The sequence below is a fragment of the Crotalus tigris genome, unplaced genomic scaffold (assembly GCF_016545835.1).
Source record: "Crotalus tigris isolate CLP2741 ecotype Arizona unplaced genomic scaffold, ASM1654583v1 scf7180000024374.3283719, whole genome shotgun sequence".
Taxonomy (NCBI): Eukaryota; Metazoa; Chordata; class Lepidosauria; order Squamata; family Viperidae; genus Crotalus; species Crotalus tigris.
This window is the reverse complement of record NW_024100544.1, coordinates 698099-716904: the sequence shown is the minus strand read 5'-3', so window position 1 is coordinate 716904 and position 18806 is coordinate 698099. Positions and strand designations below refer to the sequence as shown.

The window sequence follows — 18806 nt, the reverse complement described above, 5'->3', positions numbered from 1 at the left end:
TAAGGAGAAACTTCCTAACAGTGAGGACAATTAACCAGTGGAACAACTTGCCTTCAGAAGTTGTAGGTGCACTGAAGGTTTTGAAGAAAAGACTGGACAGCCACTTGTCTGAAATGGTCTGGGTCTCTTGCTTGAGCAGAGGGTTGGACTAGAAGACCTCCAAGGTCCCTTCCAGCTCTATGCTGATTGATTGATTGACTAACTGATTATCAGTACTGCCTATACACATAGAACCTCCATCGAATCACAGCAATTAAAATAATCGCGCAGCCTGAAGCAGTAGCTAACTAGCTTTGGCTTGCCTCATTCCTGAGCATAGCACAGAATGCTTCTGTGTGGCTTTTCCAATTACGTACTAATAGAAACTCAGCAGCATACTATTTGTTGTGCCCTAGAAATGCTAAAACCAATATTCTTTTCTACGGTTATGGAATTTCACACAGAGCCACATATTAGTTCTTTCAAGTTCCTATGTGTTTTGCAGACACTGGGTTGACCGGCCACCTCTGTTTTGAATAGTGGTGTATGCTCATTTGTTCCGAGTTAGTATCTCTGCATGTTACAACAGGACATGGTTAACACTTTAGTTTGTCCCAGTTCGTACATAACAATTTTCTGTTAGTTCTACACAACACCAAAGTTCTACTTGTAGCAGAAAAGGAGAAGGAGCAAAGAGTATTTCAAGCAAGTCATAGGGTCTTTTGAAAGTAGTAAATGGCCTCACACTTTAAAAAAAAAAAAAAAAAGTGAAGTCAGTGTGAGATTGTGTTGAAATGTAGTCAGGAGTCCTAGGTAGCTGCTTCCCAGAGAGCAAAGAGGCAGCAGAGCTTTGGTATAGGAAGAAGATAAAAACTGATTCTTCCTAGCAGTTCACAGAGTATATCTATAGTTATAAAGAAACTACTCAGAAGTAACCCCATGTGTCATTCCTGGTTTATGGGGACCTGACAGAGATAACTATTTTATCAATAAAAAGTCTTACAGTGATCATTGTTTATTGTAAGCACTGGAGTTTAGATCTGTTTATTGCAATGTATAGTTTTTATATAAAAGTTTTGAGCAGCTGCAGTTATTATCTGGACTCTGCAATGGTTCAGAGATTCCACATAGTTGGCTGTGAATTGACCTAATTATGCATGATGGGTGATAAATCATTGGTAGTATGCTGAATGGCTTTGCCCTTCTGTTTCTGCGTTGCTGCATGTTGAAATTTCAGTAGTGAGGGCAAGGTCATTTTTCCTTGCCTTTCGTCACTCTACTCCAGTGTTTCCCAAACTTGACAATTTTAAGGCATGTGGACTTCAACTCCCAGAATTCCACAGCCAGCGTTGCTGGCTGTGGAATTCTGGGAATTGAAGTCCTCATGCCTTAAAATTGTCAAGTTTGGGAAACACTGCTCTACTCTGTAGTGATCTGAAGCCAGGAGAAGCAGTAAAGTGTCTGAAAGAAGGGGTTTTTTTTTTCAGAACCATTTTTATTTACACACACACACACACACATACACACACACACACACACAATTAAATGAATGAGAAAAGATGGTTTTAAAACACCCTCCATTTTCCTTCTAAATTTTAAGGTAAAAAGGTTTTTTTTTCTCTCTCTTGCTGCTAACCAGGGGTCTTCAAACTTGGCCCTTTTATGACTTGTGGACTTTAACTCCCAGAATTCTTCAGCCAGTGTGCCTGGCTGAGGAATTCTGGGAGTTGAAGTTCACAAGTCATAAAAGGGCCAAGTTTGAAGGCCCTTGTGCTAAACTTTCAGAAATTTTATAGCTTTCCCTAAATAATGGGATACAATATCTGGAACATATTACTCTGGAGAATTCCCTGTTTTTAAAAAAAGATTTTTTATCCCAACCATTTTGTTCCAGCTATTTATATTTCTTCACACATGTTTAGTTCCAACTTCTACTTCTTTTAATCCAGCATTTCTCGTGATATTTCTGTATGTAAATTAAATAGTTAGGTTGACCGTATACATTAGCATGGTTCTTTCCTAGTTTTGAACCATTTAGTTGCTCCATAATCCCTTTCAATCATTGTTTTTTGGTCCACATATAATTTTTCGTTATATAGGTGGTAAACACATGTTTAACAAGGATAGTCTGTGATTTGTTGTCTATGCAGGAAGAAGTCTTAGTATAATTGAGAAAGGAAAAAATGACTTTGTGTGAAACTGTCTTGCCTTTATCATTTAATATCTCTGGGGTGATCAAGTGCCTTTGCTTATTCTGAAACTAAATGTGTACCTTTGGTACTTTTCCTTTCACATATTATTGAAGTGTTGACTATAATCATTAGAATTATCTTATCAGCATGTAAGTGCAACTTGCTTGTTAGTCTGAATATTATTCAGCACTTGATTTGTGAGTGTTGCTATTTTGGTATCATTCAATATGCCACTCTTTGTATTTTATTGAAGATTAACAATGGTTTGCTTTCTTAATTTTTTTCATAATTTATCCACTTATGTTAGAAGTGGATAATTTGATATTGCATTATGCTGAATGAACACTTGTTCGTTTCATACTTTTTATATGCTGATAAATCATCAGCCTTGATTGTAGATGACAGAGAATATTGTGTGTCATGACTATATGTGTAGCTCTTTAGCTACTTTATTTTTGTATGTTTTGTGTCAACCTTGAAAAGATAACAAGAAGTTAGCTTGTTAATATCTCCCTCACATTAAAAACTATTCCTGGCATGTAATTGTAAATGTTGTTATCAATATCTTTTTATAACATAAGCATATCATAGAGAATACAATAAACCTTGTTCACCAAAATACCTTCAAAAGAAGTGTCATAACTGTGATTGAAAGGGTTTTTTTTAAGATCAGTGAATCTAGATCAGCGGTTCTCAACCTATGGGTCGCGACCCCATTTGGGGTCGAACGACCATTTCACGGGGGTCGCCAAACAGCACTGTCCGCCATTTTTTTCCCTTTTCCCTAGCTGTGCTCTTTATTCCCTCCTCTTTGCACATGCGCAGCTTTTTCCAATATAAAGTTAGGAAGTTTCGGTTTCAGAGCACGTGGCAGAAAGCAAGAGAGAGAACAAGCAAAAGTGGTAAGTTTTGAGCACGTTGATTCTTCGCCCTGCTTTAATTATTATTTTTTAAAAGGGGAAACGGGGAGAGAAGGGCAGGGGAGGGAAGGGGGAGAAAGAGAGAGATCTGGTTTTACAGAAGCAAAGGGAAAAGAAGGGGCGAAAGAAAAACCTTGGCTCGATTGGAGCAGGCTCGGTCCATTTCTTGGGCTGCCCTGGCCGGGGCAGAGTGGGGGGGAAGAAGAGATAGGCGCAGTTTCCGCTCGGAGCCAGCCGAAGTTGGGCTGGGGTTGGGCGAAGGAAGAGTGCCGAGGGCCGATGCGGAGGGTCAGAGGCAAAGGGGGTGCGCTGGGTCTAACCCTGAGGGCTGCGGAGGGAAGCGGGGCGGAAAGTGGAAGGAAGGCAGGGGATGGGTTGCTCGCGCCTGGCGGGGCTCTTTCTGGAAGGAAACCCGCGTAGAGGGCTGTCTCCGAAGTGGTGCGGGGTTACGTTCTTGTGAGTTGGCGGCAAAGGGCGGGCGGTGAATCCGGGAGGACCCTCGAGCGGAGCAGGTGGTTTTCTTACCTCCGGTGGGTTCAGAGACCCCTGCGCCCCTTCCTCTCTTGTTTGCTTGGAACGAGGGGGCAGCAGCCACCCCGAGTCGCTCATTCCAGCCCTGTCCCACTTGTAGATTGTTGGCCAGTCCCCCGCCCCGCCCGCCTGCCTGGCGGGTCTGTCTGAAAGCAGCAAAAAACTTTGCTGCAACTCAGCGGCTGTGCCCGGCTTGCTGAGCGCCCGCGTGAACTTCCGAGTCTCTGAGGAGGAGGAGGAGGAGGCAGCGGCGGACTGAAGAGACATGGTCACCATCCTTGCCGCCTCGGTCCTCCGCTTCTTCCTCTCAGAACTGGTTCTTCCCAGCGGCCTCTCTCGCCGTGGGAAAGCCGAGCCCGGCCCGGTCATCTCTCAGGGCGCTGCCTCGTCGGCGCTCGGGAGCCCCATCCCCCCTCCCTCCCATGATGGCTGGGATGGCGCTGGCGGCTTCCTTGCTCCGATGTGGCGACCAGCATTGGAACGGCGGTCGGCAGCTGCGGGCTCCGTTGTGTGTCTCCCCCCCCCCCCGTGAATGGCAAGCCCCGTGGGGCTTGACAGTGGTGTTGCTTTAAGAAAAAAAAAATATTCCCCCCCGCCCCATCCCCCCTTTTGCTTAGCAATAAACACCACAATAAACATTCTCATGCTTTGTTCCCCTCCCATTTACTCGATAAATATTAAACATACACTTCCTGCCTCATGCTGGCTGAAGGGCAATGTTTGAATAAGGCTGTGGAAGATGACTATAATCAAAAATCAGAAAGAAAAGGAACTCAGGGAATATTTCCAGTCCGTGTACACTAAGTTGCTAAGTGAAACGGTGATTATACTTATGATCATACTTCAGCTTTCCTTTGCATATTTGTGAAAATTGTAAATGCAATGATTGGTCATAAAGTTACTTTTTTATCACAATCTTAATTGCAAATGGTCACTAAATGAGGCACTCACTAAATGAGGACTACCTGTACCTAAAGAAGTCAAAAGGGACACTTTAAAAAATAAAGATTTTACAGGCAACAGCAGTACCTGAACAATCTTGCCTAGGGACCACAAAAAAACCCCTGGCCTAGTTAGGATGGAATTCTACCAGAGTCCAGACAATGTGGTACAAAACCAAACCAAACCACAAACACATCCTTGCTGGGATTCAGTTTAAGTCTATTTCTCCCCATCCAGAACTGGGCCTTCAGGATCTGGGTCAGGTCTCCACCTCATGAAGATCTATAATAGAGTAACATTGGCATCATGATGACTCTTTCATGCTGGCAGATGAGCTCTCCCAATCCCTTCATGTATAGTTGTACTTTTCAGTCTCTGCAACTTTAAATGTGTGCATTTCAATTCCCAGAATTCCCCAGCCAGCATGTAGATTGGGGAGACATCCTATAGCAGAGCTCCCAAGAACCCAACTTCTCCTTTCTCCACCTGCTTAGGACAGAGAAGAAACACTACAAAAGACAGTGTCTCCCATTTCCAGGCCTTCCAACTATCCCAGAGGGATAGTCTCCAAGATCCCTTGTACAGGAAAGAAAAAAAAAAACCACGAGAGTTTTCTGACAGCTGAACACAAGGGATTATAAAATGGACAATAAAACAAATTGCACGGATATGGTACTTAATGTCACTGGCTTACATGTTCTCATAACAAGTAGCATATCTCTGAAATTATTACACACTGAGAAACTGAGAAACATATCCCTTCGCCTGAGAAACATATCCACATGTGTTTTTCTGAGAGCTATTTTGGTTGTGGCCACTTGGTGGCCACGCCCACCTGGTGGCCACGCCCACCTGGTGGCCACGCCCTGGGGGTCACCACAACATGGGCAACTGTATTATGGGGTCACGGCATTAGAAAGGTTGAGAACCACTGATCTAGATCCTTCTATCTTTGGCATGGAAAAATTGAAATATTACTTTGATTAACTGCAAACACATTATAAAATAGGTTTATATCATAATTCCAATCTAACAGACTGTTGGATTTGCTTTGAGAAAGGAGCTTAAATAAAGTTAATCTCCAGGAATATCTCTGCCTATATTTGCCTGGACACAATGGTCATCCTTGAAGCCCTACCTCTGGGCATTTGCATTAAAAGTAAAATTAGATGTGTGAGTACATAGGGGGGGAACACTCATAATTGTCAGACTACACTTGTTGGGAACAGGGAGTCCTCAACTTACAACAGTTCATTTAGTGACCGTTCAAAGTTACAACAGCACTGAAAAAGTGACTTATGACCATTTTTCACACTTAACAACACTTGCAGCATCCTCATGGTCGCATGATCAAAATTCAGAAGCTTGGGAACTGAATCACATTTATCACCATTTTAGTGTCCCGGGTTCATGTGATCACCTTTTGGGATCTTCTGGCAAGGAAAGTCAATGGGAAAACCAGATTCACTTAACAACCATATTACTAATTTAACAACTGTAGTTGTCATAAAATGGAGCAAAATTCACTTAACAAACTTAGCAACAAAAATTTGGGGCTCAGTTGTCATAAGCTGAGGACTATTCTATTTGCTGTAGGATATCATAAATAATGCCCATATTAATGTGATTTTGAAGTCATGCCAGGTGTTCTTCTCTAGGTATTTTTGTAATTTTTACAGATAGATTTTATTTTAAATGTCCAAACAATATACAATAATCACTTTTATGTTTTATAATATGTGGTATTATTGTTTGGATTTTTATTTTAATAGATTGATAGTCCACATTGAGAACTTTGGTTATTGGTGCATTAACAATTGTAATAGTAACAGATAATAATAAAAATGGTCAAATAATTAGTTAGTGTTACAAACTATTACTTGTTTGACGTGTAGCCTACTTTACCATAAGCTCTGATAGAATAAAACTAACTAGAAGCTGGAGAGAAAAGGCCAATTAAATTGTCATGCTGCACACTCTGTCGTGTGTATCTTTTATTGGATGTTAGCTTCCTATCAGATAGAGTAAGTTCACAGAAAATGCTAGAAACCTAGTTCAACATTATGTATGGATGCAGTTCTTTTCCAAATTAATTTTTATTAAAGAAGTTTTAACAGAATCAATACAAATGTAAAGAAAAAGGAAAGGAAAGTTAAAAGTAAACAAGGAATAAAGACAAAAAAAGAAAGAGAAAGGAAAAAAAGATATAAAGGAGTGGCTTTATAGTTACAATCTCCCATAACCTATTACAATTATCTGTCCATTAATCCCAGCAAGAAAAGTTCTGGTTTCAGATTAATATTAATCTTTAAAATTCTTTGTATTATTTTATGCACTAAGCATGATAAAATAATCCCTCATGTTTTTCACATTGCCACGTACAGATATGCTTCTAAGTGACTAAATTAAATTAAATTAAGTGCATTAATTTCGTAGGTCCATTACAAAACTCATATCAAGCCGTACTATTTCATTTGTTCAGGTGCTGCCTTCTGGCATTATGCTGTTGAGCTGCTTGGCTTATTTGGAATTTTAAAAATATGTAGATACCCTTCCAAGATATAGTTTTTGTAAGAAGAAAGTACACATTTATTTGTACTACATTATTTTAATAGATGAATAAATATTTTAGTATATATTCTCATCCATCCATTTAGGACGTATAGGCCCAACGTGCCATTTCATACTTAAACTTTGTGAAAATCATGTTATTTCCAGTAAGGCTTAGATATATATGTGTGTATATAAATATATGGGGCATTTAATCCCATTGGGGCATAAGGTTTTTATAATCTTTCTTGTAAAATTTAGCTTTTCTTTTCTTTTTTTAGCAGAGCTTTGTGCTTCACTGCTAGTGTGGTTATGAATAAGAACTAACAATTTTGAAAGGCTGCCTATTTTTTTTCTTTTCTTTTTGAAACCTACAGTACTAGCTAGACTGATGTTCTGGCTAAAAGCCATCTCTTGAATTACGAAGGGCTAGTACATTTCCTTGTTGTTCAAAGATCAGACTGGGTCACCTGGTAAAAGTTGGCACTTCCGCTATGGGAAACAAAGAAATGCCATCATGATATTAACTACAAATTATTCAGCAAACATACTTAATCCTACCTTTCATTTGCTGACAAGCATCTATGGCATTAGTGAATGCAAGCGCGAAAGGAAGTTCTTATATACAATACAACAATGTGAATATATGAATTAGCCTGGCTGATGTAAGTCACTTGGAATTGACATTTTATATGACTATTTGCTAAAATGGACAGTGATGGAGAATTAACAGTTTATGATATGGCTGGAACTGAATGCTAACTATTGTGGTTATATTTATAGTAGTTTGGGAGAATTAGAAACGAATCAAACTAGAAATTTTAATAGTAAGAAATTAGTTATTAAAGGGAAAAAAATCTAATATTAATATTTATTTTTTAACTTCATCACTAGTGGAAATCCTCCAAAGATAGGGATGTTGTGCTGATCTCCTGTAGCTTTTCATTTAACTTATTGAAAACAAACAGTATTTAATTGTAACATTAACTTGATTATATCTCTTCTGTGCTGATGCTGTGCCTACTTAGTGTCTCTAAGACAGAGGTCCCCAACCTTTTGGGCACCAGGGACCGATTCCATGGAGAGAGGTTTTTCTGCGGACCAGAGGGTGCGTAGTTTTGCGTGTTGCCTGCATCCCACGGATGGGGCTTTGCTTGTTGTGTGGACGGGTTGCTGGTATGCTGCAGCCCGGTACTGGTCCACAGACCGGAGGTTGGGAACCCCTGCTCTAAGACATAGAAGAGCTGGATAATGATTTGGTGTGAAGGTTGTACATGCAGTTTATCTACATCAGTTCTATATGACTCAAGGAGTTGGATCTGTGCAAGTAAGCACAATCCCATTATAACATTTTAATAACTGAATATTCTTTCTTGAGAAATAATTATTTAAATTTGAACAATTCAAAAGCAAACATGCTGTTGCAATTGATCAACAATCATCCTTAATGGAGATTTTTTTTTGCTCTATTTGTTCAATCATGGAAATAGCTCTATCTAACTGGACAATATTGATGATTAATTAATTCTAATAAAATATGTAGGATTTAGATATTATCCACAAAGTAATGTTATATGAGAAATTTTAATACTGGCTTTGTTCCAAATTACCAGATCAGTTCCTTCCCAATGTTTCTTAGTTTTCCATTGCTTGTGGACTTAATCTCCAAAACATTTTAGCTATCATTTTTTACATGTAAGAACATTTTCCTTTGTTCAATCTTTGTGGAACATTAACAGTGCAGACACTGCTCAATCCAAGGGTGTGCTTGATAAGCAAAACCTTTTTCTTAAAAAAAAAAAAAAAAACAGAAGTAAAAAGCATGTGAATGTGAAGTAATCCTTCATTTAATCTGGAGTGGTTTTCTTTAATTTTCCCACAGCCGTCCATGGATAGTTAGATATCTTCCATTTCAGCACTCTGCCATCCCTGTACTTTATTTCCAGTTAGCAAAATTGGTTTACCCATTTTCAGCATATATATTCACCTACTTCTTTGGTTTTTAATTTTGAATGTATTATTTTCTGATTTTTTTTAATATCGAGATAAAAGGACCAAAGGAAATTACTTTTATTTTTTCCCTAAGAATAAAACCACAGTCCAGTAAAGAAATATGTGATATTAATATTGGTCTGCATGGCAATTTATATTGAAATAAGCTGAAATAATTTTTGCACAAGGCCTTTTAAAGACTCAAACGACCACAGGCAGAATGAATATTCATTATTCTCTCACACACACACTTCTTCCTCTTATATGTCACTTTTTCTCTTTTTCTTTTGAATTCAAGTATTTTATGACTGAAAGCAAACCCAAATATTGAAATAATTGAATGGAAGGAAGGACAATATACAATATCACATCACTGAGCCTTTCCAGTTCTAAACCATCTTTTGAATGGGCTTTTTCACATAGCCCTAAAACTGTGTGTCTTCCTCCAGCATGTGAATATTCAGAAGGTGAACATTGATAGTGAACAAGAACATCGTTTAAATATGAGATTTATTTCCCAATAGTTCGTTGGTTGTTCTATCAGGAATTAGATTCTCTTCTAATGATTTCTTACTGCATAATAAGCAATTTATGTTTGGATATATATTTGGAAGTCCTTAGGTCTTGGTGTATAGTTTCATTTTGTGGATAGCGTTTTAGACATTATTTGATAACAAAGCCAGCAGCCAGTTTTTGAATTTGAATACTCAGCCCCAAAGCAATTACATGAGGGTGAGTTCTCATGTGCTCAAAGAAGTTAACCCAATATCACATCTACCTGTTATTGTAACATGATAAAGATTAAAAACAAGCTGCCCCTCCCAAAATAGGGGGCAAGTCAGCCTACTGCAAAATTCAGGCAGCACAAAGAATGGGAAAATGGAACTTTGCTGTCACTTGTTATAGAATGTATATTAGATGCATGCAAGTCACTGGAATTTTTTTCATAAGGGCTTCCTTGCTTTTCTTTCAATAAAATTCCTTACCAGAATTTCCTGGGTGCTTATATGATACTGTTTAATTGGGTGCTTATATTGTTTAATTGGCTCCAGTTTAGCCTGCCAGGCAAAAATCTATCTGTGATGCATTTTGTGATGAGTATCATATCTTCATTTCTAAAACGTATAGTGGCCTGGAATGAACTTCCCCAATTTGGGGCTATTGGATATTTTGGCTGGGAATTTAGAGCTTCCCCTGCACCACACACTAATATTTAAAGAGCAACTGATCTGGGAATGCTGATCTGTTCTGTCTTCCAGGCTAAGTGAATATTTTGATAGGAGTCTTTCCAGGTCTTGAGAACAATTGTTTTTATGTTCCTTTATGTAATGCTTTTTAAAAAACAAAAAGGTGCCGGAACTCACACACGTCTTGAGAACAATTGTTTTTATGTTCCTTTATGCAATGCTTTTTTTGTTGTTGTTGTTAAAAAAAAAAAGGTGCTGGAACTCACACACACACTATCCTACTAGGTTTACCTTTGTAGTTGAAAAACAAAATCCTTCCATTTTTAGTCTAAAAGACTAGGATTTTGTTCAAGGTAAATTAATGTTATTAATGTTACCATGCACTGTGTGGCTTTAAATTACAAGAAGGCATCTTTTGGGACATTTACCACTGGCCTACCCATTTAGTTTAATGAGTGGGAATGCCAGCTTTCTATGTGGAATGAAATTGGCCCAATAAAACAAAATTTGGTTGCTTGTAAAAGATTGAATTATTTTTAAGAAGTTGTCAGACAAGGTGGAAAAAATTACATTTGGAGTTTAATGTGGATATTGACTTGAAACAAATTAAAGTTGAAACTTTTTCAATGAACAGATTATTTTTAATGTATCCTTAAGTTAAACCCAATTTAATAAATAGATCTGATTAAACCTCATACTGTAGGTCTACTTTTACATCTGACCAATACATAATTAATATATATTTTATTAATAATAACACCTCCAAATCACAAGACCTTGGCTTTATTCTTATTCTTCCCCTCTGCAGTTTGAATGTAAAGTATAAAAAAGACTAAAAAGAGATTTTTGTAGACATCCCAGCCTTTGAACTACCCAAGTAACTGAAACAGCAAAGTTTCACTTCCACGCCAGCCGCTTTTCTTTCCTCTCATTTCGCCTCTTTTTAACTTCAATCCCCACCTTCTGTAAAGGAAGGCAAAAGGCTCACTCACCCTCTTGTGAAAGATGGCCTCCATGTTTATGTGTCTCTCAGCCAATCAAGTCACGCTCTGGCTGTGATGCTCTGGCGCCTCATGGCTCCTCCTAAAGGAGGCAGACAGCGCCGGAGGGGACCCCACACACACCGTACTGCCATCAGGACATTTTCAAAAACAAATAAGGATAGGAAAGGAAACAATAGGAAAAGAACGCAGCTCTGGAAAATCCATCGAAAAAAGGAGCCGGAACTCTGTTCCGGTGCATTCTATGACAAAAAAAGCCCTGCTTATATGCACTCCTACTAAAAGATAACCAGTTTATTGAAGGATAGAAGGAAACCTTTAGAAGTGAAGCCATTCCCTGTATCTTCTGAACTTCATTGCTGTTTTTGCTATCTTGCTAAAAACATTTTTGTCACCTGCTATACTTTAGCTGTTCTGTTATATGTGCTATTAAATGCGGATGGAATTGCATCGACAAACTACACTGTTGGTCATTTTACTGGATTCTGAAACTGAACCTAACTTTTTTGCAGGTTGAAAATTGGTGTCCTCGTTTACCCTGGAGAACAAAAAATCCCAATGAAGAAATGGATCAGAAGACAACGGTAAGTCTTACTCACATTTAAAATTGGCTTTGGAATTGTTTTAGTTTTTGTAAAATAGATTTCTCAATGTTTCCACTAAGAAAAATAGTATAGATATTAATACAGAGAGTTAGTCCACCCTAACATCTGGTATTCTGTTAATAGTCTACCCTATCATCCCCCCTCCCCCCCTTACTCTGCTTGAAAATAGTATGTGGGAAATAAGTTTTGAGTGAAAAAGTTAAAAAAAAATAACCACTCAGGAAATGGTTCATGGCTCATTTTGTGATGACTGGATTTACTGAATTTGCAAAAGGTATTTGAGATTTAAGTTCAGAATCTTTATTTGGTGGTAATCAGTGAACTGTGTTTGGATGTAGCATATCTTCATTAGAATTTTGATAAGTAAGGGAGCCAAATAAGATAAATCAGGATTTTTCAAGGATCAGCAACTTTGTGTCCCCAAGTGCCATTGCTACATTTCAGAAAGATCTTATATATCTTGGTATTCTCATGTGAAATGTTGAAAGATTTCACATTTCATTTAGGAATCCAGGTAGATTTTCTGACACCCACGAATATTGCAAATATTTTTTAACATTAATTTCTATTTGTTTTAGTGTTAACGTCTGCTTTATACTTTTGAATTTTGAAACATCTATATGTCCCTTTAATTTAATGAAAATGAAACAGCAACCTTTCTCCTTCACAAATACACGTAGGAAATTTTGATTTTACCTTACTTTTTACCTTACATTTTTTAAATGTATTATTTAGTTGAAGGCTGAAATCAGAACCAATTTTGATTTGCTGTACAAAATAATGTCGAGACATGAAGAATTCCGATGGATGGTGCTGCGAATAAAAAGGATGGCTGACACTTGGATAGAAGCAATAAAATCACTTGCTGAGAAGCAAAACTTGGAGAAGAGAAAACAGAAAAAAGTGAGCTCACTACACAAAATATATTTCTACATTGTTTAAATTTGAAAAGCACATTGAAACTTCAGGGAAGGAAAGGAAAAGGGAAGTCCCCGTGACTGGAGCTCTGGTTCTGTTGATGAGATGGGCGGGTGGTTTATGTTGTTTTCTTGGCAATAACTCAGTGCCACAGGCTCCCGGTCGGCTTAGATACTGCTAAAACTCTTGTGTCTGTTTGATACTTTGTAGCCTCCAATTAGGCGAAATGCTGCATCATAGGGTATAACTTTGTCTAACTTACAGAAAGTTGGGACCCATTGCACCTAAGGGACTGAAATTTGAGAAGGTAGTTGCTGCTTCAGTTCTGTGGGCTGTTGCCATTTCAGTGGCCCTATCACACTACGGTCATGTGACCTCATTTTTCCCATTTCCTGATACCTTTAAGATGGACACTCGCACAATCCTTCCCTCTCTTTCCCACCCATCAGCAGCTATTTCCCTGCTTGCTGGGAAGGGAAGGGTGAGGAGGAAGGAACAGGGAGGGAGGAAGGAACCTCAACATACCTTTTCTTGCCCACATTGCTCCCCTCTGCGTCCTCTTTGACCCCAGCCACCTCCCATGCAATTATTCTGATCCAAGCTGCACCTCTTGTGCTCCCTGCTCCCCCCTTCACACATCCTTCCTAACCTGTGCTGCCTCCTGCACACCCTCCCAGAGCCACATGGCACCTCAGCATCCTCATGTTGCCTTCAGAGTTGGGCACCCAACTCACCTCAACATCTTTCAGGAGCCTTCCCTGACCTGTGTGGCCCTTCTTGTGCAAGACTCTTTCTACCCCATGCTGTACCCCATGCACTCTCCCCAGCCCAGGTGACATCTGTCTTGCAATCTAATGCACCATGCTGCCCCCTGCAGATCCTCCATAGACCGCAAGGCACCTCTTGTGCACCTGACCTCTGCACCATCCTCACATATCCACCCCAACCAATGTGGCCTCTCTCACACACCTTTCGTGGCTGATACCACTTTTTCTGATCCATGGTGGAGGGAGGGAGGGGGGGGGGAGGGAGGGAGGGAGGGAGGAAGGAAGGAAGGAAGGAAGGAAGGAAGGAAGGAAGGAAGGAAGGAAGGAAGGAAGGAAGGAAGGAAGGAAGGAAGGAAGGAAGGAAGGAAGGAAGATTTGTGATGTTCCCTGCCAGCTTTCCACAGGCAAACTCCATGGGGAAGCTGGCAGAAAACTGGAAGTTGTTCCCATTCTCACTGCTTTTGTTGCCTACATGCGGCCATTCTGCTCCATTGTTTATATGAGGAAATATCTCTGAGATGAAGACCCAGTGGATTATGGGTTGTCTGGTTAATTACAGCTCTGAATTTTCCTGGTGGTTTTGTCTGTATGTGTGTATGGGTGCTGATTATTGTAATTTTATCAACATGGAACTGTCTTTGAAGACCACCCACAAACTTTAACCAGTACAGAATATAGCAGTTTGTGTACTGACAGTGTTGAAGTGTTCACTTGTAAAGCCTGTACTGCAGGAACTGAATTGGTTACCAGTTGTTTCTGGATGCAATTAAAGGTGGGGGCAATAACTTACTTAGGTTTTACATGCCATAAGACCTAGGTCTCCATGAGATCATTAGCTTCAATTAAAATTAGCCTGCCCAGTTTGAGTCAGTAGAGAATCAACCACCTTGAGGAGCAGAAAGAACTGATTTGGAGAAAACATATTTCTGGCGAAAGCTTTTCTGCTGCAGAACTGGATATCCTTAGAAATATGAAGAATAAATAAGAAGCACCTTCATTAATAAAACTGCCAGAAATGATTATTTGAATGGGCATTCCAGGATTGAATGGGTGTGAAAAACTAAAATGTGGATGATGCTAATTTTTTATGAAGGCTGATGAATAGTCCAGATGATTGGACCACTTTTTAAATTTATATTATGATAGTTACATATTCATAGTCATATTATTTAAGAGTACCAGTTTAATGTAGTGGTTAAGGCATCAGGCTAAAACCAGGAGACCGTGAGTTCTAGTCCACCTTATGCACGAAGCTAGCTGGCTATCTTGACCAGTCATTTTCTCTGAGACATAAGAAGGAAGCAACAGCAAAACTAAAAAAAAAATCTTGCCAAGAAAACTGCAGGGACTTGTCCAGACAGTTTCCAAGGATTAAACATGATTGAATGAAAGGGGAGGGGAAGTGTTTTATGTTCTTTGCTTTCCTTGTGAAACACTTACATTTGATTGATTGATTGAAGTGCACCTAATAATGAATGAATGAATTTATATATTCATTCATAAATATGGAGCTATAATCTTTAATGTTTTCAGCCAACATAGTTGTAGAACAACATTTGGGAAAATGGTTGGGAAATTGGATCCTGTGTGTGATGTCACAGGGTAATGTTTAAGATGAAAAGTAATAATGAAAACTAAACATATAAAATATTAACGATAGTCCTTTTGTACAGGTAGTCCTCAACGTACAACCAAAATTGACCTCAAAATTTATGTTGCAAAGCAAGACAGTGATTGTGGAATTTGTCCCATTTTACTACCTTTCTTGCCACAGCTGTTAAGTGAATCACTGCAGTTGTTAAGTTAGTAACCCAGTTGTTAAGTGAAACTGTCTTCCCCATTGACTGCTTGTCAGAGGATCACGAACGGTGAGATCACCTGACTCTGGGGCACTGCCACGGTCATAAGTATGAATCAGTTGTCAAGCGTCCGAATTTTGATTGTGTGACCATGGGGACACTGCAATAGTCATGGGAAAAATGGGGATAAGTCACTTTTTTCCATGCCAATTGTAACTTTGAACAGTCACTAAACAAATGGTTGAGGACTGCCTGTGGTAGAATTGAAGAAAAATATATATGGTTTTGTCACTGGCCAAAGATCTAGGGTAGAGTCATTAAATTATCTATATGCATATTAAAGTAAGGAAATTCATACTAGAAATTGTCAACAGGTGGTGCTGAATTTGTTCCTCATTGTCTCTCTTCCTTTCGCAGGTCCTTGTTCATCTGGGACTCCTCACAAAAGAATCTGGATTCAAGATTGCAGAAAATGCCTTCAGTGGTGGTCCACTTGGCGAACTAGTCCAGTGGAGTGATTTAATTACATCTCTCTATTTACTGGGCCACGACATAAGGATTTCAGCTTCCCTGGCAGAACTCAAGGAGTAAGGAGATTATAATCCACTTTAAAAGTGTAGCAGCAACACCATTCTTCTCAGAGTATTCATTGTACAGCTGTAAATTTGTGAAGGGGAAAATGAAAATGATAACATTCCCTAAACAGTGATAAAATTAGTTTCATAAGCTAAATATGTGTATTTTGTGTACTTTGTACTTGCTTCCTCCTGAGTTTTGATTAAATGAATACTAGATTATTCAGACTATGCAGCTTTATTCCCTATCATTACAGGTGTGTTAGACATCTGCAGAAAAACTAAATGGGCTTAATTGGTTGCTTTTCTTTCTTAAACGAACTTTATTTCTTAATAAGAAACTTGTTAGGGATAAACTGGCTGTAATTTGGGTGAAAATACTACTTTTACTACAATTTTGATCTATTTTGACAGTCTGCTTGCATATTATCCATAATTTCTAAATTTAACTGATTTAGAATATTGCACTGGAAAGGCTTTGAGAACGCAGATTTTGTTGCATTGCCCTGTTTCACAGTAGGACCTGTTTAATAGAAGAAAATTGTTATGTCACATCAATGACTATTATTGAAGGTAAAAAAGAAAAGGGGATGCCACTGTTAGATGGTGTCATCAAGGCAATGAACATGAACTGGGGCAAACTCTGGGAGACGGTGGAAGACATGTCTGGTATGCTGTGATCCTTGGAGTTGTGAAGAATCAAGCATGACTTAGGGACTGAATAGCAACAAATCAATGACTATTACAGAACTGTTGAGCTATTCACACTCTATTAAAGCAAACCCAAAAGGCGTTATATCCTGCTTTCCTACAAAACAAGACCGTAGCTGTCACTAGAATCTGCCCTGCTTTGATGATATAGAAAGAGTAATAAAAGCAAATGTCTGCAATGCTGACTTGAAAAATTAAACACCTATTGACATTCGTTTTTGTATAACAAAAAGTTTGGTCTAGGGCGTAAGGAGGTAGGCAAGCAGCAAGGAGATTATGAGTTTTAGTCCTGCCAGAGGCATGGAAGCCGGCTGAGTGACTAGTCAGGCCTAACCACTTTCTCTTGGCTCAACTCATCTCACAGGGATATAATCGCCACCTTGAGTTATTTACAAAAGTAGTAAAGCCAGGATATATGAAATGTAAACAACAACTCTAATGAGTTGTACCAGCAGAGTGTTTTGCTTATCATATTATGAAAGGTTATTTCTCTCTTGTACATTTTTGTATGAAAGTCTTATTTTTTTATATCAATCATTACAGTTTTAGAACAGATAATTTTGTGGTTTAGACTACTTCCTCAGGAAAATGTCTGAAACTTTCTTAACTTCAGATGTAGTGCTCCTTCTCAAGAATCTTGCCTTTACTTCTCCGTTTTGTCAATTATTCTGCCTGTAAAAAGAATTTTCCTTAAATTTTCCTCTTTTTCTTTATGGCCAGGATTATGAAGAAGGTAGTTGGTAACAGATCTGGCTGTCCTACACTGGGGGATAAAGTGGTGGAGCTTATTTATATCGACATTGTGGGACTCACTCAGTTTAAGAAAACTCTTGGGCCATCCTGGATTCATTATCAGTAAGTATTTGTCCTTTACAAAAGAATTCTCTCTACAGGTAGTCCTCAGCTTACAGCCATTCGTTTAGTGATCAAAGTCACAATGGCACTGAAAAAAAATGACTTATGATCGTTTTTTCACACTTAACAACCATTGCAGGATCCCCTTGGTCAAGTGATCAGAATTCAGGTGCTTGGCAACTGGCATGTACTTATGATGGTTGCAGTGTCTCAGGGTCACGCAACTGCCTTTTGTGGCCTTCTGACAAGCAAGTCAATGGGGAAGCCAGATTCACTTAACAACCGTGTTACTAACTTAACAACTGTAGTCATTCACGTAAAAACTGTGGCAAGAAAGGTCATAAAATGGGGCAACTGTCTTGCTTAGCAACAGAAATTTTGAGCTTGATTGTAGTTATAAGTCGAGGACCTCCAGTATTAATTGTAACTTTTTATTTCTTTCCATGCTTACTCTTGATTCTGACATTTTCATGTCTCTGTCTCTCTCTCGCGCGCGCGCTCTCTCTCCCCCCCCCCCCCACAAGCAGCTTTCACACAGAGCATTTTGAGACCGAACAGACAAGAAAGCTTCTATGTACATACCTGGCTCAGTGCTTGATGTATATTTGCTGAGCTTAAATAAGGAATCTTTATGGATGAGCAGCTGTTTGCACACAAAAGCGTCGCTGTGATTCGAATATTCAGCTACACAGATGGCTTTATTCTGTGAAGCTGCTTCCTTTACAGATACTCGGGTGAAACCTAGGTCTATTGCTTAAAATTATTTTTTATGAAAAGCAGTGGACAGAGTTTTTTAAAGCATAAGCCACAAGTTGAGTATCTGTGTTGGTTTATCTGATTTCTCATTTATCTTATTCTCGTAATGGATAAAAACAGTCTTCTTTCACTAAGCACTCATTGGGAATGTTGAGTCCACAAATTCTAAAGTTCCCAACCAGCATATTTGCTGCTCTCATTAGCTGAAAATTTTGGAAATTGGAGTTATATTTTACTGAAGGGCTTCCATTGGGCTTCCTGGGTTCATTATCAGTTAAGTATTTGTCCTTTACAAAACAATTCTCTTTATAAGTAGTCCAACCATTCATTTAGTGACCAATCAAAGTTACAGTGGCACTGAAAAAAGTGACCTATGCATGTTTTTTCACACTTAGGACCATTGCGGCATCTCTGTGGTCATGTGATCAAAATTCGGATGCTGGGTTATTGGCATATATTTATGCTGGTTGTAGAGCCCTGGGGTCGTGTGATCCCCTTTGGCAACCTTCGGACAAGCAAAGTCAAT

At 39.0% G+C, this 18806-nt stretch overlaps 1 protein-coding gene across 7 annotated transcripts in view; it reads left to right on the top strand.

The window, feature by feature from the left end:
- Positions 1-18806, top strand: part of MGAT5 (alpha-1,6-mannosylglycoprotein 6-beta-N-acetylglucosaminyltransferase) — a 136554-nt gene that overhangs the window by 95216 nt on the left and 22532 nt on the right. For all 7 annotated transcript variants that reach the window (XM_039328217.1, XM_039328220.1, XM_039328222.1 and 4 more), the window contains 4 exons: positions 11807-11878; positions 12635-12802; positions 15801-15970; positions 17390-17524. In XM_039328217.1, the coding sequence (XP_039184151.1) occupies positions 11807-11878; positions 12635-12802; positions 15801-15970; positions 17390-17524 (545 nt within the window). The remainder of the gene's footprint in view (positions 1-11806; positions 11879-12634; positions 12803-15800; positions 15971-17389; positions 17525-18806) is intronic.